This window comes from Aulonocara stuartgranti (genome assembly GCF_965226115.1).
Source record: "Aulonocara stuartgranti genome assembly, chromosome: 16".
In the NCBI taxonomy this organism is placed as follows: Eukaryota; Metazoa; Chordata; class Actinopteri; order Cichliformes; family Cichlidae; genus Aulonocara; species Aulonocara stuartgranti.
The window spans coordinates 1,543,825-1,558,959 of record NC_138952.1 but is presented as its reverse complement, the minus strand read 5'-3'; the positions used below and the strand labels follow the sequence as shown (position 1 = coordinate 1,558,959).

The 15,135-nt window shown below is 45.4% G+C and overlaps 1 protein-coding gene across 17 annotated transcripts in view; it reads left to right on the top strand.

Annotated features, from left to right (window-relative positions):
• Positions 1 to 15,135, top strand: part of lrp1bb (low density lipoprotein receptor-related protein 1Bb) — a 324,949-nt gene that overhangs the window by 260,303 nt on the left and 49,511 nt on the right. For all 17 annotated transcript variants that reach the window (XM_082509141.1, XM_082509138.1, XM_082509137.1 and 14 more), the window contains 14 exons: positions 2,359 to 2,551; positions 4,335 to 4,460; positions 5,230 to 5,358; positions 5,461 to 5,580; positions 6,194 to 6,307; positions 6,394 to 6,543; positions 6,759 to 6,881; positions 10,269 to 10,388; positions 11,047 to 11,175; positions 11,513 to 11,635; positions 12,861 to 13,001; positions 13,230 to 13,417; positions 14,490 to 14,673; positions 14,752 to 14,837. In XM_082509141.1, the coding sequence (XP_082365267.1) occupies positions 2,359 to 2,551; positions 4,335 to 4,460; positions 5,230 to 5,358; positions 5,461 to 5,580; positions 6,194 to 6,307; positions 6,394 to 6,543; positions 6,759 to 6,881; positions 10,269 to 10,388; positions 11,047 to 11,175; positions 11,513 to 11,635; positions 12,861 to 13,001; positions 13,230 to 13,417; positions 14,490 to 14,673; positions 14,752 to 14,837 (1,926 nt within the window). The remainder of the gene's footprint in view (positions 1 to 2,358; positions 2,552 to 4,334; positions 4,461 to 5,229; positions 5,359 to 5,460; positions 5,581 to 6,193; positions 6,308 to 6,393; positions 6,544 to 6,758; positions 6,882 to 10,268; positions 10,389 to 11,046; positions 11,176 to 11,512; positions 11,636 to 12,860; positions 13,002 to 13,229; positions 13,418 to 14,489; positions 14,674 to 14,751; positions 14,838 to 15,135) is intronic.

Below are 15,135 nucleotides of genomic sequence, written 5' to 3'. Positions count from 1 at the left end.
TACACTGGCAAAGCAGCCAAAATCCATCCTTGTGCACAAATCGAGCTTTTCGTAGTGTCTAATTATTCGTCTGTTTATACTGCAAATCAACAGGAACTCTGGATACTGACGCAGTGAAAGCAGCACACAGACGAATGAAAACTATAGTTGAGTTAATCCTTTCGTTCATTTCACCCTGAGGACCGTCCACTCCTGTCGGTCACCTCACATTTTCTCCATCCACAGCTGTTACCTGGGTCAGTGACCATGTGCTCCATCTTCTTCTTTAAAAGTCTGAGAGGTTTCATATCTGAAATTACAGCACAGGTCACACTCAGCTTTGCATGCATCCAGAAACAGAAGGCTGATGGTGAGAACACTTATTCATGTGTGGATCATACATACAGTCACATTTATGAAACACGCTACCTGCCTGCCTCCAAAACCTGATTTTTACAAGCAAAATACTGACATTTAAAGATATAAAGGACAACAGCAGTTCTCTGTTCAGTTTGTGTCTTTTGCCACTTCAGTGATGTTGAACTGATAATGTGTGATATCACAAATAAACTGTTTTTGTAAGAAAAAGCACGATCACCTCCATATTCGAAATCATTTGTAATTTTAATGCGTAAACATCAGAGGAACAAAAACTGCCCGTGCATGGTGATGGTTAGAGCCCCTGTGCTTAAAGGGAGTGAAAGAATCAATGTTATTGGCTGCGATTATCGCCGTCTCTAATACCCCCGTAGTGTTTGTCCGATCCCAAGAGTGACCACAGACACAGCTGTGCTTCAAATATTCCACCTGGAAGTTTGTGTGAGGAAGGATTCATGGACGGAAAGTTCTGAAATGAAGCTCTCAGATTCCAGCCGAACTTTTATCTTTCTTTGTCACTCGTCTCCGATGGCGCCGATAAAGTTGTTCTTAGCCAGAGTAAATAAAAGTCTGTGAAAAGAGTTCACGTTGTGTCCATAAAAATTTGATGCATATAATAGAAGCTGGAGAGAACCAGCCTGTCCGAGGTGTGCAGAGCGTTACAGTAAGGCTGTGGGTTTAAGGTTCGCCTTAATATGACCTCTGCTGCTCAGCACTTTAGCCCATCTCAATTAGTCACCCATATGTTTGATGAGCCAGGTCACCAGGCTGAGGAAGTCTTCACCTGTGGGACCCCACCTGCCCCTGCTGCAGTGTGCTCCTGCTAATGAAGGCTTTGCAGTGATACTGCTCGGGGAGCAGGTACTCCATTCCAATTAAAAAGTGTGAATTAAACAAAGATAGCTGACTGTCGACTTCAGCGCTTATCCAGACTGTTGTTATGGAAGAGAAAGCATGAAGACAGCACACATGAAGCCGACGATTTTAAAGGAAAACAAAAGATAGATTTTTTGCACCAGTGTTTAAATCAACAGCAGAACAAATCTGTGTGGATTCACAGAATTAAAACAGCACAGGTCCCAGAACTAGTGTGAAACACTCTGCAAAGTGCCAGTTTGATTGTGACTCACATGCATGCAAACTTTGATGGCAGCAGAGTATCCTTGAGGGTACGACTAGTTTTACGGCAGCAGTGCCATCACATGCTGGCAGAGCGGTTGGCGAGAACAAGATCAGTTGCAGAGCTTTGTGCTCTGTGCCATTTTGAGAGTGGGGACATTAACGGAGGCAATGCTTCACAAAGGGCAGCGGAGTACACGATGAGGGGGTATGTCAGCATGTTTAGCTGAAAAAGACCAAGATGCCCTTTTACCCCCGAGAGAGCGAACGTCCATGGAAGCAGTTTGTGTCGTTTTACTTCAGCAGCGTTCGTAAATCTGAGGCCTGTTAAAGTAATCAGCTGGGAGTTGGCTGACGTGACAATTAAAGCGTTATATTTGAATATATTTGAATGAAGAGAATCTGATAAGAAGCTATGAAATATTCTCATTTTCGGCACAAAACGAATGCGTTTCTGGCCGTAAAGCGAACGACTCCCAAATCTAATTTCCTGTCAATATGTTCTACCCGCCCCATCTGGCGGTTCCCCCTCTTCTCTCTGTCTCTCACTTACCTGATGGCCAGTTGTTGCTTCCGCACGCTGCGCTGCTTTAATCAACACCTGTCCTGTTAATCCCACTATGGCAGAGGGCTAATGTGATGTCACTTACAAACCTGTCCTGCTAAGAGCTGAGACTACAGAGCTGCTTCCCCACCCCTCGGCCCTCCACGAGCCTGCAGAGTCCCCGAGGGTGTCGTCTGATGGATTCTTGCCTTTCTGCCAGTGGCGCTGTCATTTACTCCCCAACATCTGGGTTAAGCAGTCAAGTGGGCGGCAGGGGTGACGTCAAAGTGACGTCACCGATCTCCGATCTAACAGCCGTGTTTTCTTTACGTTTTTAGGTCATAATTAAATCAGGACCTGGAAACTTCTACGGGCTCGCCATCTATGCAGACTTCATCTACTGGTCAGACTGGGCCCGCAGGTCTGTGCTGCGATCAAACAAGTACACAGGCGGCGACACCAAAGTACTTAGAGCAGATATTCCCCACCAGCCAATGGGAATTATCACTGTGGCCAAGGATACCAACAACTGTGAGTGTTTGAACATCTGGGATACGGCGAATTTCATAGCCACTGTATGCAGAGTCGTTTCTGCAAATATTTGTGTGTTGTGTGTTTGCACGAGCCGTGGCGTGTTTTTGGCCGGATATTAGACACATTAATGTTGTTTTGGATCATTGACTGAAAGACGAGGCTGGTAAATGTAGTCAGAGCGCGTCTGTGTCTGTTCTCGATACAGTTTCTTCCCACACTGACATTTGTTTCGCTTCAGTAACATTTAGACCAATCCTGATCAGTCTCAATGTTTGATCACATTACATCAATAATCAACAGGTACACATTTCACGTGTGTTCTACCCAGATGTGTGTATATAGAAGATACCCAACAGAAAACATATATGTAAAAATGAATCTTAATTTAATGCAGAAAACACCAGGGCTGATAAATGAAAGTGGTCTTATTTAGAGCAGCTAGAAACTTAAGCCTCAGAGGTAATTAATATAAAAAGTGACTTTTGTTATAAAGGGAGTCTCTTAAGTGTCATAAAAAGTTTAATTTCCAAGTAGGGCAGAGGGATGTGGGTGTGAGTGCGCCCCATTGGCTGGACTTGCAGATTTAGGTTGAAATTTAAGGAATTTAAAACTCACTTTATACTTTTTTGTCTTTACATTTATCATAACCATATATCCTCTTTATAAATAATTACATATTTAGCTAAGTTACACAACAGATGAGTGTTGTCAACTTTAAATATTGACGTACTCACAGCAGGATGATGTCCAGTCACGCGCACACACTGTACTGACAGAAGTAACGGCTCGTCTGCCGTCACACGAGCTCGACACGCCATCCTTAATCCACACAGTTTAATATGATTTATTATGAACCTTTGCAGCTATAAGAGTTTTTCAGTTCTTCTGGGAAAGCTTTCCATAAGGTTTAGGAGTGTTTATGGGAATTCTTTAACAATTAAGAAGCACATTTGTGATCTCAGACCCTGATGTCGGACGAGAAGGCCACGTCTGACGTCCTGTCAGGTTGAGGTCAGGACTCTGTGCAGGCCAGTCTAAGCTGCTGTTGTTCCCAATCGCTTCCACTTAGTTATAATTACACTTAACTCTGGAATATTCAGTGCCAGGACCTCGGACTCACAAAGTAACATTTTCATTCTTGACTTATTTTGGACAAAATCCTGCGAACAACACGTTGTAATTCCTGCTGCATGCTACAGCATCAGGCAGGTTGTTCCTTTTTTAAGTATGTTTTAAGCTGTATGTGTTAGCAACCTAGCATCACTATGTGGTTGCTGCTCAACACAAGGATGTTATAATATGTCATGAATAATTAACTTTTTGTTTATATAAATTAGATACCAAATAATTGGCAAAAAGGTGCTTTCATCCCATTGCTAGGTAGTTGCCAAGCAACCAGATGATGTGTCATAATATGCAAAGTCATCCAAAGTTGAAGTTTTCTGATATAACATAGATGTTGTCATTAGATAAAACATGCATGCCTTTATAAGATGTTGTGGGTAATTCTGAAATGCTGCATAAATGCTGTCAGCCATATTGTTAGGCAGCTGCTAAGCAACATGATGATAACGTCTGGTATAGATATTGATAGAGACCTTCAGACAGTACAGGGGAAAGAAGCTGCTCTGGAAGCCGTTTTGAAATAAGTCATGTTGTTGCTGATGTCAGTGCGAAGTCTGCTGAAGGTAAGCCACTCGACTTTAGGATTGTGTTTTAAAACAACATCACTGTGACTGCTTTAAAAGCCGGACTTGCTTCTGTTTGATTCTTATTGAAGGTCAGCTGTCCCCATGCAGACACATGAACGGAGGCTGCGGCGACCTTTGCCTGCTGACCCCGTACGGGAGGGTCAATTGCACTTGCCGTGGAGAGCGTGTGCTTTTAGACGACAACAGATGTGTGTGTAAGTCATCAGGATTACTTTGCCTACATTTACGAGCTCGGTGTAACCCGGCCTCTGCCCGTCTCTTTACATAAACTGACATTTTTGAACTCCGTCCTCGCTACATAACTACACACAATCAAACAGCTGTGCTTTTACAGCACGTGCAGAGGTTCAGCATGAGCTACTGCATGTTGCCGTGCACAATATTTGAGTATCAGAAAAGTCGAGAGGAGCAGGTTGTTTTCCACGTATAACGTCGAGTCACGAGGCAACATGGCAGCAGCGTTTGCGTCTAATGTGACATTGCTGCTTGAATATGAAATGCAGTGATGGTAGACCATATGGTGGGTGGAGCTGTTCAAACGAGGAAAGTTTGGCCAGCTTGAACGTGGCAAGTGACTCGGAGCTGGACGATCGCTTGGATGTCATGGCAGACGATGGCAGGCTTCTTACCCACACTCCAGTCTGACTCATTAGGAGGAAGTTTGGCATTTTTGACTTGCAAAGCTGCAAGTAGCAGTTCAGAGGACGGCTGATCAAAGTCTGTGAAAGTTGCTGGAATTTTAATTCATGCCTGGAGAAAATCACGACAAATGTTGGCATTTCATGTTATGGCGCTGTACACCAAATCGACCATCAGTGCAGCATCATGATATTCTCCACAATTCGCAGCCGGCCGACTGAAAGTGTGTTATTGAACGCAGCGTTTTCATACTGACCGAATGTAAATGTCGCTCCATGCTGGAACACAGTTGTGCAATAATATTTCCACACTCTTCCTTTGCAGCAGAGAATTCCTCCTGCAACATCTACACTGAGTATGAGTGTGGGAATGGAGAATGCATCGACTTCCAGCTGACCTGTGATGGAATTGCCCACTGCAAAGATAAATCAGATGAGAAGATGCAGTACTGTGGTAAGAGCCTCAAAAAGCACGTTAGCTTGGTCTGGAGTTCTTATAAGAGCTAAATGTCACCATACTGGAGTTTAACACATACATGCAATTCTATTTGTTTAGACAACCGGAGCTGCCGGAAGGGTTTTCGGCCCTGCTACAACCAGCGGTGCGTGGCCACCAACCGCTTCTGCGACGGGATCGATGACTGCGGGGATAACTCCGACGAAGCATTGTGTAGCAGTAAGTTACAGCCCTGTGACCTGCTGGGCCATCCATCCTCCTATCCATCCGTGAAGGCAGAACCCAGTTACACTACTGCTTCTGTCAGTGTTTCACGCTGGACCTCATGCTGTGCTGAGCCTTTGCTCTCCAATGAGCCACGAGATCATAGCGAGTGCAAAAATTCAAAGAATCTTACCCCAAAAGTTGATTCTGGGAGCCTGTACGGTGTTTTCTTTATTCCAACAGAGCGCAGTGATTTTATTTAATGTGAGTATTTAGTTTAAAGGCAGAAACACACTGAGGTGTTTATATCAAGCTGCCTGAGCAGACAGTAGCAGCTTTATAACAGAGCTGAGTTTACCTGACTACATGTTGTACCTTCATCAGCGTTTTCTTTTCATGGGACATGAAACAAAAACTTTTTTACATAATCAAAATAGCAGAAAATGGCAGATTGATGATGCAGAAAAATGAAATGGACATGGGAAGAAAACTGAAGCGCACACAAGGTCATGGCATTCAGGTAGCTGTTAGCACTCCACCTGCACAGATGAGTCCAAGTATTGCTCCGAGCTGCACGAGTGCTGCTTTTGTTCCCGTCTCTCTTTGAAATGCTGATCTTCTACCGTAGATGTCACGTGCGGCTCATCAGAGTCGTCGTGTAAAGACGGGAGCTGTGTGCCCAGCTCAGCGTGGTGCAACCAGGTCATTGACTGCGCCGACGCCTCGGACGAGAAAAACTGCAGTAAGTCCTCCATCGCAGTTAAAGCACACACAGACACACACAGCAGTGGCATTGTGACGAGTTGTGCTTCTGTGTTTTGTATTCAGACCACACCGACTGCTCTCACTTTTACAAGCTGGGAGTGAAAGAAAAAGATTTCATCAGCTGCAACTCCACCTCGCTGTGCATCCACGCCTCGTGGATCTGCGATGGCGCCAATGATTGCGGCGACTACGCTGACGAGACCAACTGCCAGGGTGAGCGCAGGCACGCACAAAGACACACATTTTGCCTCTTCGTTCGCAGGCAGATCGAGGAAGCCGGCATCAATTAGAAAAGACTTAAGACAGATCTCGTTTTCAGAGACGATTATGACAGAGGAATGAGAGCTCCAGAGAGAGCTTAGGAAAGATAATGATCTCAATCGCTGCTAAAGCCCAGCGCACTGACTTGGTTTTGTTGCTTGTGCCAGTTTCCCATGGGCAGAAGTGTGAGGAGGGACACTTTGCGTGTCCAAGCGGGAACTGCATTTCCAGCGTGTGGCTGTGCGACGGCCAAAAGGACTGTGAAGACGGAGCAGATGAATTCCAATGCGGTAGGCCAACAAATCTTCGCCCTCTCAGAAGAGCTTCCCCAGAATAAACTGAAATAACAGATGAGGTATTTTATTCCCGCACACAACGCTGTCAGCGCTTGCAAGGATATTTATTTTCTATTAACTAGAAGCTGTTTGTTGTAATGTTTTTGTCATTTAAATAGATCCAGGCCTGCAACAAATATCACGTTAAATATATAAATAGGAGGCAGAAAGATGAGATGATTGTTTATCGCGCCATGAGGCAATTCCTTCTCACTTTGTTTTGCTTAGCCTGATTGTGCGTTTGAGATTTCTCAAGTGGGTGTTGCTGCTTGTTTGAAAGTCTAATTCTGACCCTGAATTCAGAGCGAGGCGGTGGTAGACGCACCATTTTCCCCTGCTCTCTTTGAATTATAATATACAGCCCTTCCAGTGTAACAATTAATTAATGAGCCATCACTCACTGAAGCGGTTACACTGAAGATGGAAATATGGGTTCACTGGAAAGCGGTGACATATGAAAGGATTACACAGTACAATGCCACTCCTCTGCTTCCCTCACCAGAGGCTGCGAGAGCGTTTATTCTTCTGCTTTCGTGCATGCTAATGTGTTCAGAACTTAATGCAAACTCGAGATCTCTCCAATTAAACAGGAGGACCGTAGTTAAGTCGTGGTATGGATTAACGTAATTTGCCCACAAAATGAGAAGCTTGTACACACGTCCGTTCACATGTCAGTGCTTCTGGCGTCAGGGAAAAACGAGCCGGGTGCTTTAATGCGGGTGGTGGTTCGCGGCGTCGTAGGTAATTGGACCTGATGAAGTTATGCGCACACACACGCAGGGTGGAAACCGTTGCTGACTTGATTGGCGCTGTCAGTTCATTGCATTGTCTCAGGCTGCGTGGCCTGTGGGCGGAGTCGCTAAGCAGTCGGCTGTGCTCAGCTCTGCCTTCTCTGTGAGGTAAACGAGCACTTTCACACTCACAGGTCCGCGTCAGCTACTTCTCCTCCCAGCATCCTCCTCTGTCGCACCAACCATCTGCATCTCCACAAACCTCCTCGTTTCCTCTTGCTTGGCAGCTCCATCTTCATCCTCTCTCCCTCATCTCTGCTCGTGTCGCGCCTGATCCCCTCCAGTTGTGACGCCCACCTCCAGGCTCCTTACATGTTCTCCTCCCGTCTCCCCTCGTCCACACGAGTACTCTGTTTTGTTTCTACTGGCTTTCATTGCTACCCTCTGCAGGGATTCCTCCACCTGCTCTAAAAATCACAGTGTCACCTGTAAACACGAGAGACTCCGCTTCTCCGTCATCACTGCAAACAAGAAGGCAGTCATCCTGTATCCCACCCCCACCTTGTACCCACCTGTCGCGCCTACTCAAAGGTGGCAAAAGTACAGCCTGTCTGAAGTACAGATACTAGTGTTTAAAAATACTCCAGGAAAGTACAGAAAATTCTACTTTCTTATTCTACCCACCTCTGCTCCTACTGCACACCTCAGCCAATCATCTGCTTTCTCTGAGAGACAGAGTGAAGCTCTGACCTCCTCTAAACGTCTCCATCAGCACGCTCAAATCAAACCTCACATCTGAGGAGCTCTTTCTCAGCATGAAGCCACCTCTGCTCATCGTCACCTCTCTTCCTGTCCTAGCTTCAGCAGCTGATCAGCTGCATCCTCTGCAGTTACTCCAGCTCTGCACATCAGAGCATCAGCATCACATCGTTGAACATTAGCATCTAATTCAGCTGTTTCTGCGACTGATGAAAGGCATCCTGTGACTTCTATGATTCCTTGATCTTTGTAATCACTCCACAAACAGGTCACTGATGAATATTTCAGGAACTGTCAAACTTCTACTTCCTGTGACACATGACCTTTGCAGAACCAAACAGCTTCATGTTAGCATGCTGACATGCTAAACTGAGATCATGATGCCAAAAGTAGCTACACAGTTAGCATTTAGCATCCACGTGTCATTCAGAGTACAGCCTCAGCGATTTATTTTTAAACGAGCAGCTCGGCAGCAGCTTACATAATTAAGACAAACACAAATAAAATGCGAGCAAAGGACTTAAGTGCATGTCTTTGAAAGCATTTCTCTGCGATAACACAAATGTGGCCTTTCTTCCTGTGTAATTACCGAGGACTTCAGCCACAAACAATAGAAGAGGGAGTTCAGTGCAATTTTCAAGTTTAATGCATTTCCGAGTTATCAGATTTATTTTGTAAATTGCCTGCGAACGTTGTAGCAGATGCATAACACACAACACCATTTCCATTCCTTTAACTGGAAATGTGGTTTTGTGTGAAACGATAACGTCCCCGTGCTTCGAATGTGCTTCTGTCAGAGCTGATATGAATTACGCCAGAATTCTTTGAGAAGTTCTGAATAGCTTTTCCCGGACAAATAGACAATATTCCCATCCCTCTGAGTTAATTATCATATAAAAAGCCCCATCCACTGATAATCTAACTGCACCGGGAATGTGCTTTGAGGAAAACGTTATTACGTTTCAGAAATGTGAACTTCCACGGCTGATTAGACCAAACACTCGTTTGTCTCGTCACGATTCACAGTGCACTTTTCCACTGTGCAAAACACTATTGAGAATGAGACATGAAAGACTTTCTTTGATACGATTATCGTGCTGTAGACCTGCTGTTCTGTCATACACAGGAAGCAGCTGTTTGCATTTGAAGTGCAAATTTGGTATCGCACACGGAAAGTCTGGATAATCGTGGTTTCCAGATTTAGCTGTTTAATGTTTATCTCGTCCTTATCTTCCATCGTGGTATCAGAACACATAAAGTTAGTGCAAAGTCTGACAGAAAGGAAGAGACACCCCCCACCCTCAGTCGTATCCATATTTGCTCGTGCTGCGGTCTGACCTGGTGCGCGCATCCCGTATCCTCCTCCCAGTATCTTATCAAAGCTCTGGCAGACTTTGCTGGGCCTGACATCAGAGAGAATGAGACCACAGAACATCTCGCCGGGGAAACGAGGTGCCTCAGTGACACAAATTCTTCCTTCTGCACACGGTAATCAGCAGAATGCATCCTTGGTTTCCGGTCCCACTCCAGTATCGTTTCACGAAGAGCAAAAATGATTTGAATCAATATTCAAGTGATTTTATTGCCTTGTAACTACAATCCATCATTCCTTTGGGAAAAGTGCTGTTTGCAAAGGGCGGTGTGGCAGCTATGTGCACGTATGTGTGCTGCTGAGCTGAAAAGCTAAAGAGAAAAACAAGCAAGCCAAGGGGCAAGTAGGAGTCAGCCCACTTTCTGAGTTTTGATTAAAAATGCTCTGCTCCCTCTGTAGGCTATGGCACATTTGTTGTTGTTTCCTCCTCACTTTGTGTGATTTATGGCACTGAAATTCCTCGTCCACTGCCCTCTGCAGACTCATCCTGCTTGTGGAACCAGTTCGCCTGCTCCAAGAACAAGTGCATTGCCAAGCAGTGGCTGTGCGACGGCGAGAACGACTGTGAGGACGGCCTGGATGAGAGCGTGCAGATCTGTGGTTAGTGCCCTTTCAGCTGTCGTGCAAAGTCTGATGTTGCTATAAAAGGTCACATTCGCCGGATCACATTACAGCGCCGTGGCTTCACGTGGTCCTGTAGCCGAGCTGGAAATGAATGTAGAGAATGAAACAATCTTAATGAGGCAACAAATGAGACTGCGGGCGTTTCTGATAATTCGAGCGAGCACTGAGGCAAATAGATTTTTCATCACTGAGGCCCCGGAGACATAACTATTTCAATGGGCAAATGAGATGTGTATGTAATGAATTTTACAATAAAATGAAACGAATACTACCGCAATAAAGAGACAGGAATTGCTGTGAGCACCGGTTGTATAATTTGGTTGTAATGGAGTGTCAAGGAAGAAACGGTCCACAGGCTCCTCACTTACAATTACTGTCCAAAGCAAGATCTGCATTCAGCTGTACGCGGCTAATTGAACGACTGTATTTACCTTTGTCTCATTGCTGACGTGCATCATTTATGCACCAAAGCACAGTCAGGATGTTGTTTCTGCACAGCGATGGGTCGAGTTTACTGGGGTCAGAACTGAGTATCAGTTGAAAGCGTTTCCAAGGTAACATCCAAACTAAACCTAAGACGTCCGCTTCTGATTGGATGCACTCTTTTGAAAGTGCGTCTGTGTTTTGCTCTCAGGCACGGTGACGTGTGCTCCGGGGCTGTTCAGCTGCCCCGGGTCTTATGCCTGTGTTCCAAAACGCTGGCTGTGTGACGGGGAGAGAGACTGTCCTGATGGGAGTGACGAACTTTCCGCTGCTGGCTGTGGTAAATTCTTCAGAACTAATTCTTTCAAAGAACGAAGCTTCAAGTCGACGCGTGTTTGCACGCTGTCATTTTGTTGCAACTTATTTTGTCCCACAGCAAATTAAAGAACCCACCAACCAAACGCCCACTGCTAATCTCTGCGTAACATTTATGTTCAGAGCAAACATGTGAAGCAGTGGTTAATAGATTAGGATTGTTCAGTTTCAGCCTGTTTTATCTGCATTCAGACGTTTGATTAGCCCCAGACGTGATGTCATCTGCTCAGAGTGCTGCATGTTTGGTTTTACAGTGTTTATCCACAGATTTGCAATTTAACTAATTTCTTTTAATGCATCAGCACCCAACAACACATGCGATGACAGCTCGTTTCGCTGCCGCAACAAAGCGTGCATCCCCCAGCGATTCGTCTGTGACCACGATAACGACTGTGGAGACGGATCTGATGAGTCGGTGGAATGTGGCAAGTAGATTTATCTTGTTTTTCATTTTTCTTATATTCACTATCACGGTGCTCGTGCTGAAAGCTGCACCAGGCAAGTTCCATAACAGTATTTTATACATTAAATGTGTTATATGAATAATGTAAAAGAATAAATATTAATAGTTTCATTTATACAGCATCAAATCACAACAACAGTCGCCTCAAGGTGCTTTATATTCTAAGGTCGACCCTACAATAACACATACAGAGAAAAACCCAACAATCAAATGACCCCCTATGAGCAGCACTTTGGCGACAGTGGGAAGGAAAAACTCCTCAGGCTCAGGAAGGGGCGGGGCCAGCTCAGACTCTGTAAGATTACAGCAGGGTCTTTCCAGGATGAAGCAACTTGAGGCGACTCTTGGTGTAGGAGCCTACATGCAGTTTAATTTGAAATGCATGCTTTTATTTTGATAGTGCGGCAGAAACAGGAAGTTGGGGGACAGTGGAGCCACGTAGTTTTTTGACCTCGAAATCTCTCTTCATCCATTTTGAATTGAGCTTTACGTTTGCATAATTTGGAGTTCTGTTGCTGTGGACCTGTTTGGACTTTAAAGAAACTACATCGAGGACTGTTGTCTATTTAAGCTACGGCTCCATTCGCAGGAAACCTACACTTGGTGTCGTTTGGTGCTACGTAAATAAAACTGAATTGATTTTTTTGTAATGCAGCAGTTGTGTTGATGTGATACTTGTAACTACACTGCACTGTTTATCATCACCAAACCACTTACTGTATTTCAGCAAGGCGTCTGAGTGACCGTCTTATTAATGTAAAGTAGCAGGAAGTTTAAAAAAGGCCCAAAGGCAGCGAGCAGAAAGTCAGCGTCGGCCTGTGAATCACATCCTGTCCTTGTATGTTGGGCTGCTTTCAAACACGTGCACGACGTTCTGTGTTTATTAGCTTCACTGCAGCTTTGACTGTTTGTCTCGCAGAGGGGGGGTTCTCTGTGGCAGCCGTGGTTTATGATTACCGGCTGATGAAACGTGTGCATTTAGTGTAGAGATGTTGGCCAACGCAGCTGAATGCCATTACGCCTCCAGATCACCATGCTAATGACATTATGAACCATAGTCGTGGAAATCTCGCTTTTGCAGCTTGATTTGACAGAACTGATTTGGATTCAGCTAAAGATGCGCCCTAATCTGAAACGATGTCGCTGCCACCTGCAGTAAGAGAGCGGCTGTCTTTCTCTTTCTTCAGTCTATCGTTCCTGTGGGTCAGAGGAATTTCGCTGTGGGGACGGGCGCTGTCTTCTCAGCTCTCAGTGGGAGTGCGATGGCTACGCGGACTGTCCCGACCACTCTGACGAACTGCCTCTGAACCTTAAATGTCTGGCTGCAGGTAAGACTGCTGTTTGGCTCTCAGCTGGACTCTCGTCAGTGCCATCAGCAGCACCAATCACCCAGGAAGCTGGTGCGTATATATGCTGCAAACAAAAACGGCGCTGCATCCCGGAGAGATTTACTTAAAGGGATTAATCTCCCAGGATCCCAGGTTCAAGTCATTCCTCGCCTTCACGGAGGAATTGCAGGGCGCTCTGCCTTCACACCCATGTCTTGCTCTTTTCAGGAAGCTTGTGCAATGGCTCCTTCTTCATGTGTTCCAACGGACGCTGCATTTCTCAGGGGAACCTTTGCGATGGCAAAGACGACTGCGGGGACCGATCGGACGAGAGGAACTGCAATGTGAACGAATGCTTGAACCGCAGAGTCAGCGGGTGTACGCAGGACTGCCAGGACCTTCCTGTAGGCTATAAGGTAAGTGTCCAGTGGGCATCACCGATGATAAAGACCAGCAAACCAAAATCAGTTTGCAATTCATGCAAAGCAGCCTAAAAATGAGTCTCAGGGTTTCATCTGCATCTGGAACCATGAGTCACGCTATAAGGTGCCAAACACTGTGACCTACATTTTAAGCACTTGCATAAATTCCAATTCAGCAGCAGGTGAAATATGGAGCTGATATTAGCAGTGGTGGACCTGAATGATTAATGGCCGATAATAAATCAAGGCTAACTTTGCACTTCATTACACAGATAAAGATGGGTGGGAGTATATACAGCACACGCTGCCTCTCACTTTTTGAATAACCTTGAAAACTGTAAGGTGAGCTTAATGATTTGCCAACACCTGCTCCCTCACTGCACTCTGCGGTTCTGCGGTACCTGGCAATGGTGCGGGGGTCAAAGTTCAAGGCCACACCCCCGGAGTGTTTTGGTGCCTTTGCCCGTTGTCGTTCTGCGGCGGTTTTATCGCTTCCTCTCTGAATTTTCTTCTCCTGCTCTTCCTCGTGATGGTGGTTTACAAAGAGGCTGGAAGCACAGGAAGCATCTCCTGATCGCAGCAGGGGCAGAGCTGCACGTCGATGCGGACCCTTAGCTCATCCATTTGTGGCCTGAACAGGAAGATCAGCAGAAAGGCCCTCAAGGTTATAACTTTGGATAAGAAAGGGATTTGCAGCGGCTCCAGAGCAGCTGATTCAAGCACTTTCAGTTATTTTGTGGGGTCCTCGGTCACTGGAGTGCAGTTTTTAAGCTGAGGAACAGTACGTCTAAATCATGGCTTAGATGCCAACTTCTGTTTGGTGCTTGGTTTGGGTGCTTTTTGCTGACCTGCATTACACTGAGGCCCAGAGATACATGGTTTGTTACTGCCAGCTGCTCTAAAATTGCTTTGATGTTGCTTTAATAACAAAGCTGTCTCTCTGACACAAGTTAACATGTTAATAATTTGTCTGACTGCAGCAGAGGAAGCGTCGCGACAGCTCGACTGAGGTTTTTTGTTTCCTGCGCTCATGATCAAAACTCTTTGTTTCTGCTTTTGTGATCAGTGTAAATGCTGGCCTGGTTTCTATCTGAAGGACGATGGCAGGACTTGTGTGGATGTTGACGAGTGCTCCACGACGCTTCCTTGCAGCCAGCGCTGCATAAACACGTACGGCTCCTACAAATGCCTGTGTGTGGATGGCTACGAAGCCTTGGAGCGTAATCCTAACACGTGCAAGGCTCTGTCAGGTAAGTCAGATTTTTTTAAGTTTCTCAGGTTTGCTCAGCGTGCAGAAGCCCTCTAACGATGCATGTTCCTCATTTTAGCTGAAGAGCCCTTTCTCATTATGGCAGACCACCACGAGATCCGCAAATTGAGTGTGGATGGCTCAAATTACACCATCCTGAAACAGGTAAGTGATACGTGCATGTTACTCTTGGATAGAGGATCATTAGATATTAGAGGCAGACTACAGATAATCATCCTGTTCTTTTTTGTGCTTGAATGTCCGCTAACCCTGTTGGACTGATACCTTTACAGAGAGAAGTCCATAGTAACACAATAGAAATAATTTTTGGTGCTTTGTTTGCCTTTAATCAGTCTGTGCTGTCCAGGGGTTGCACCCTAATGACCCTGTAACGCTGTTGCCCCATCGTGCATTATTTTACATAATAAGATTGAAACTGTCTGCTGCTGTGTAATGTTCTACA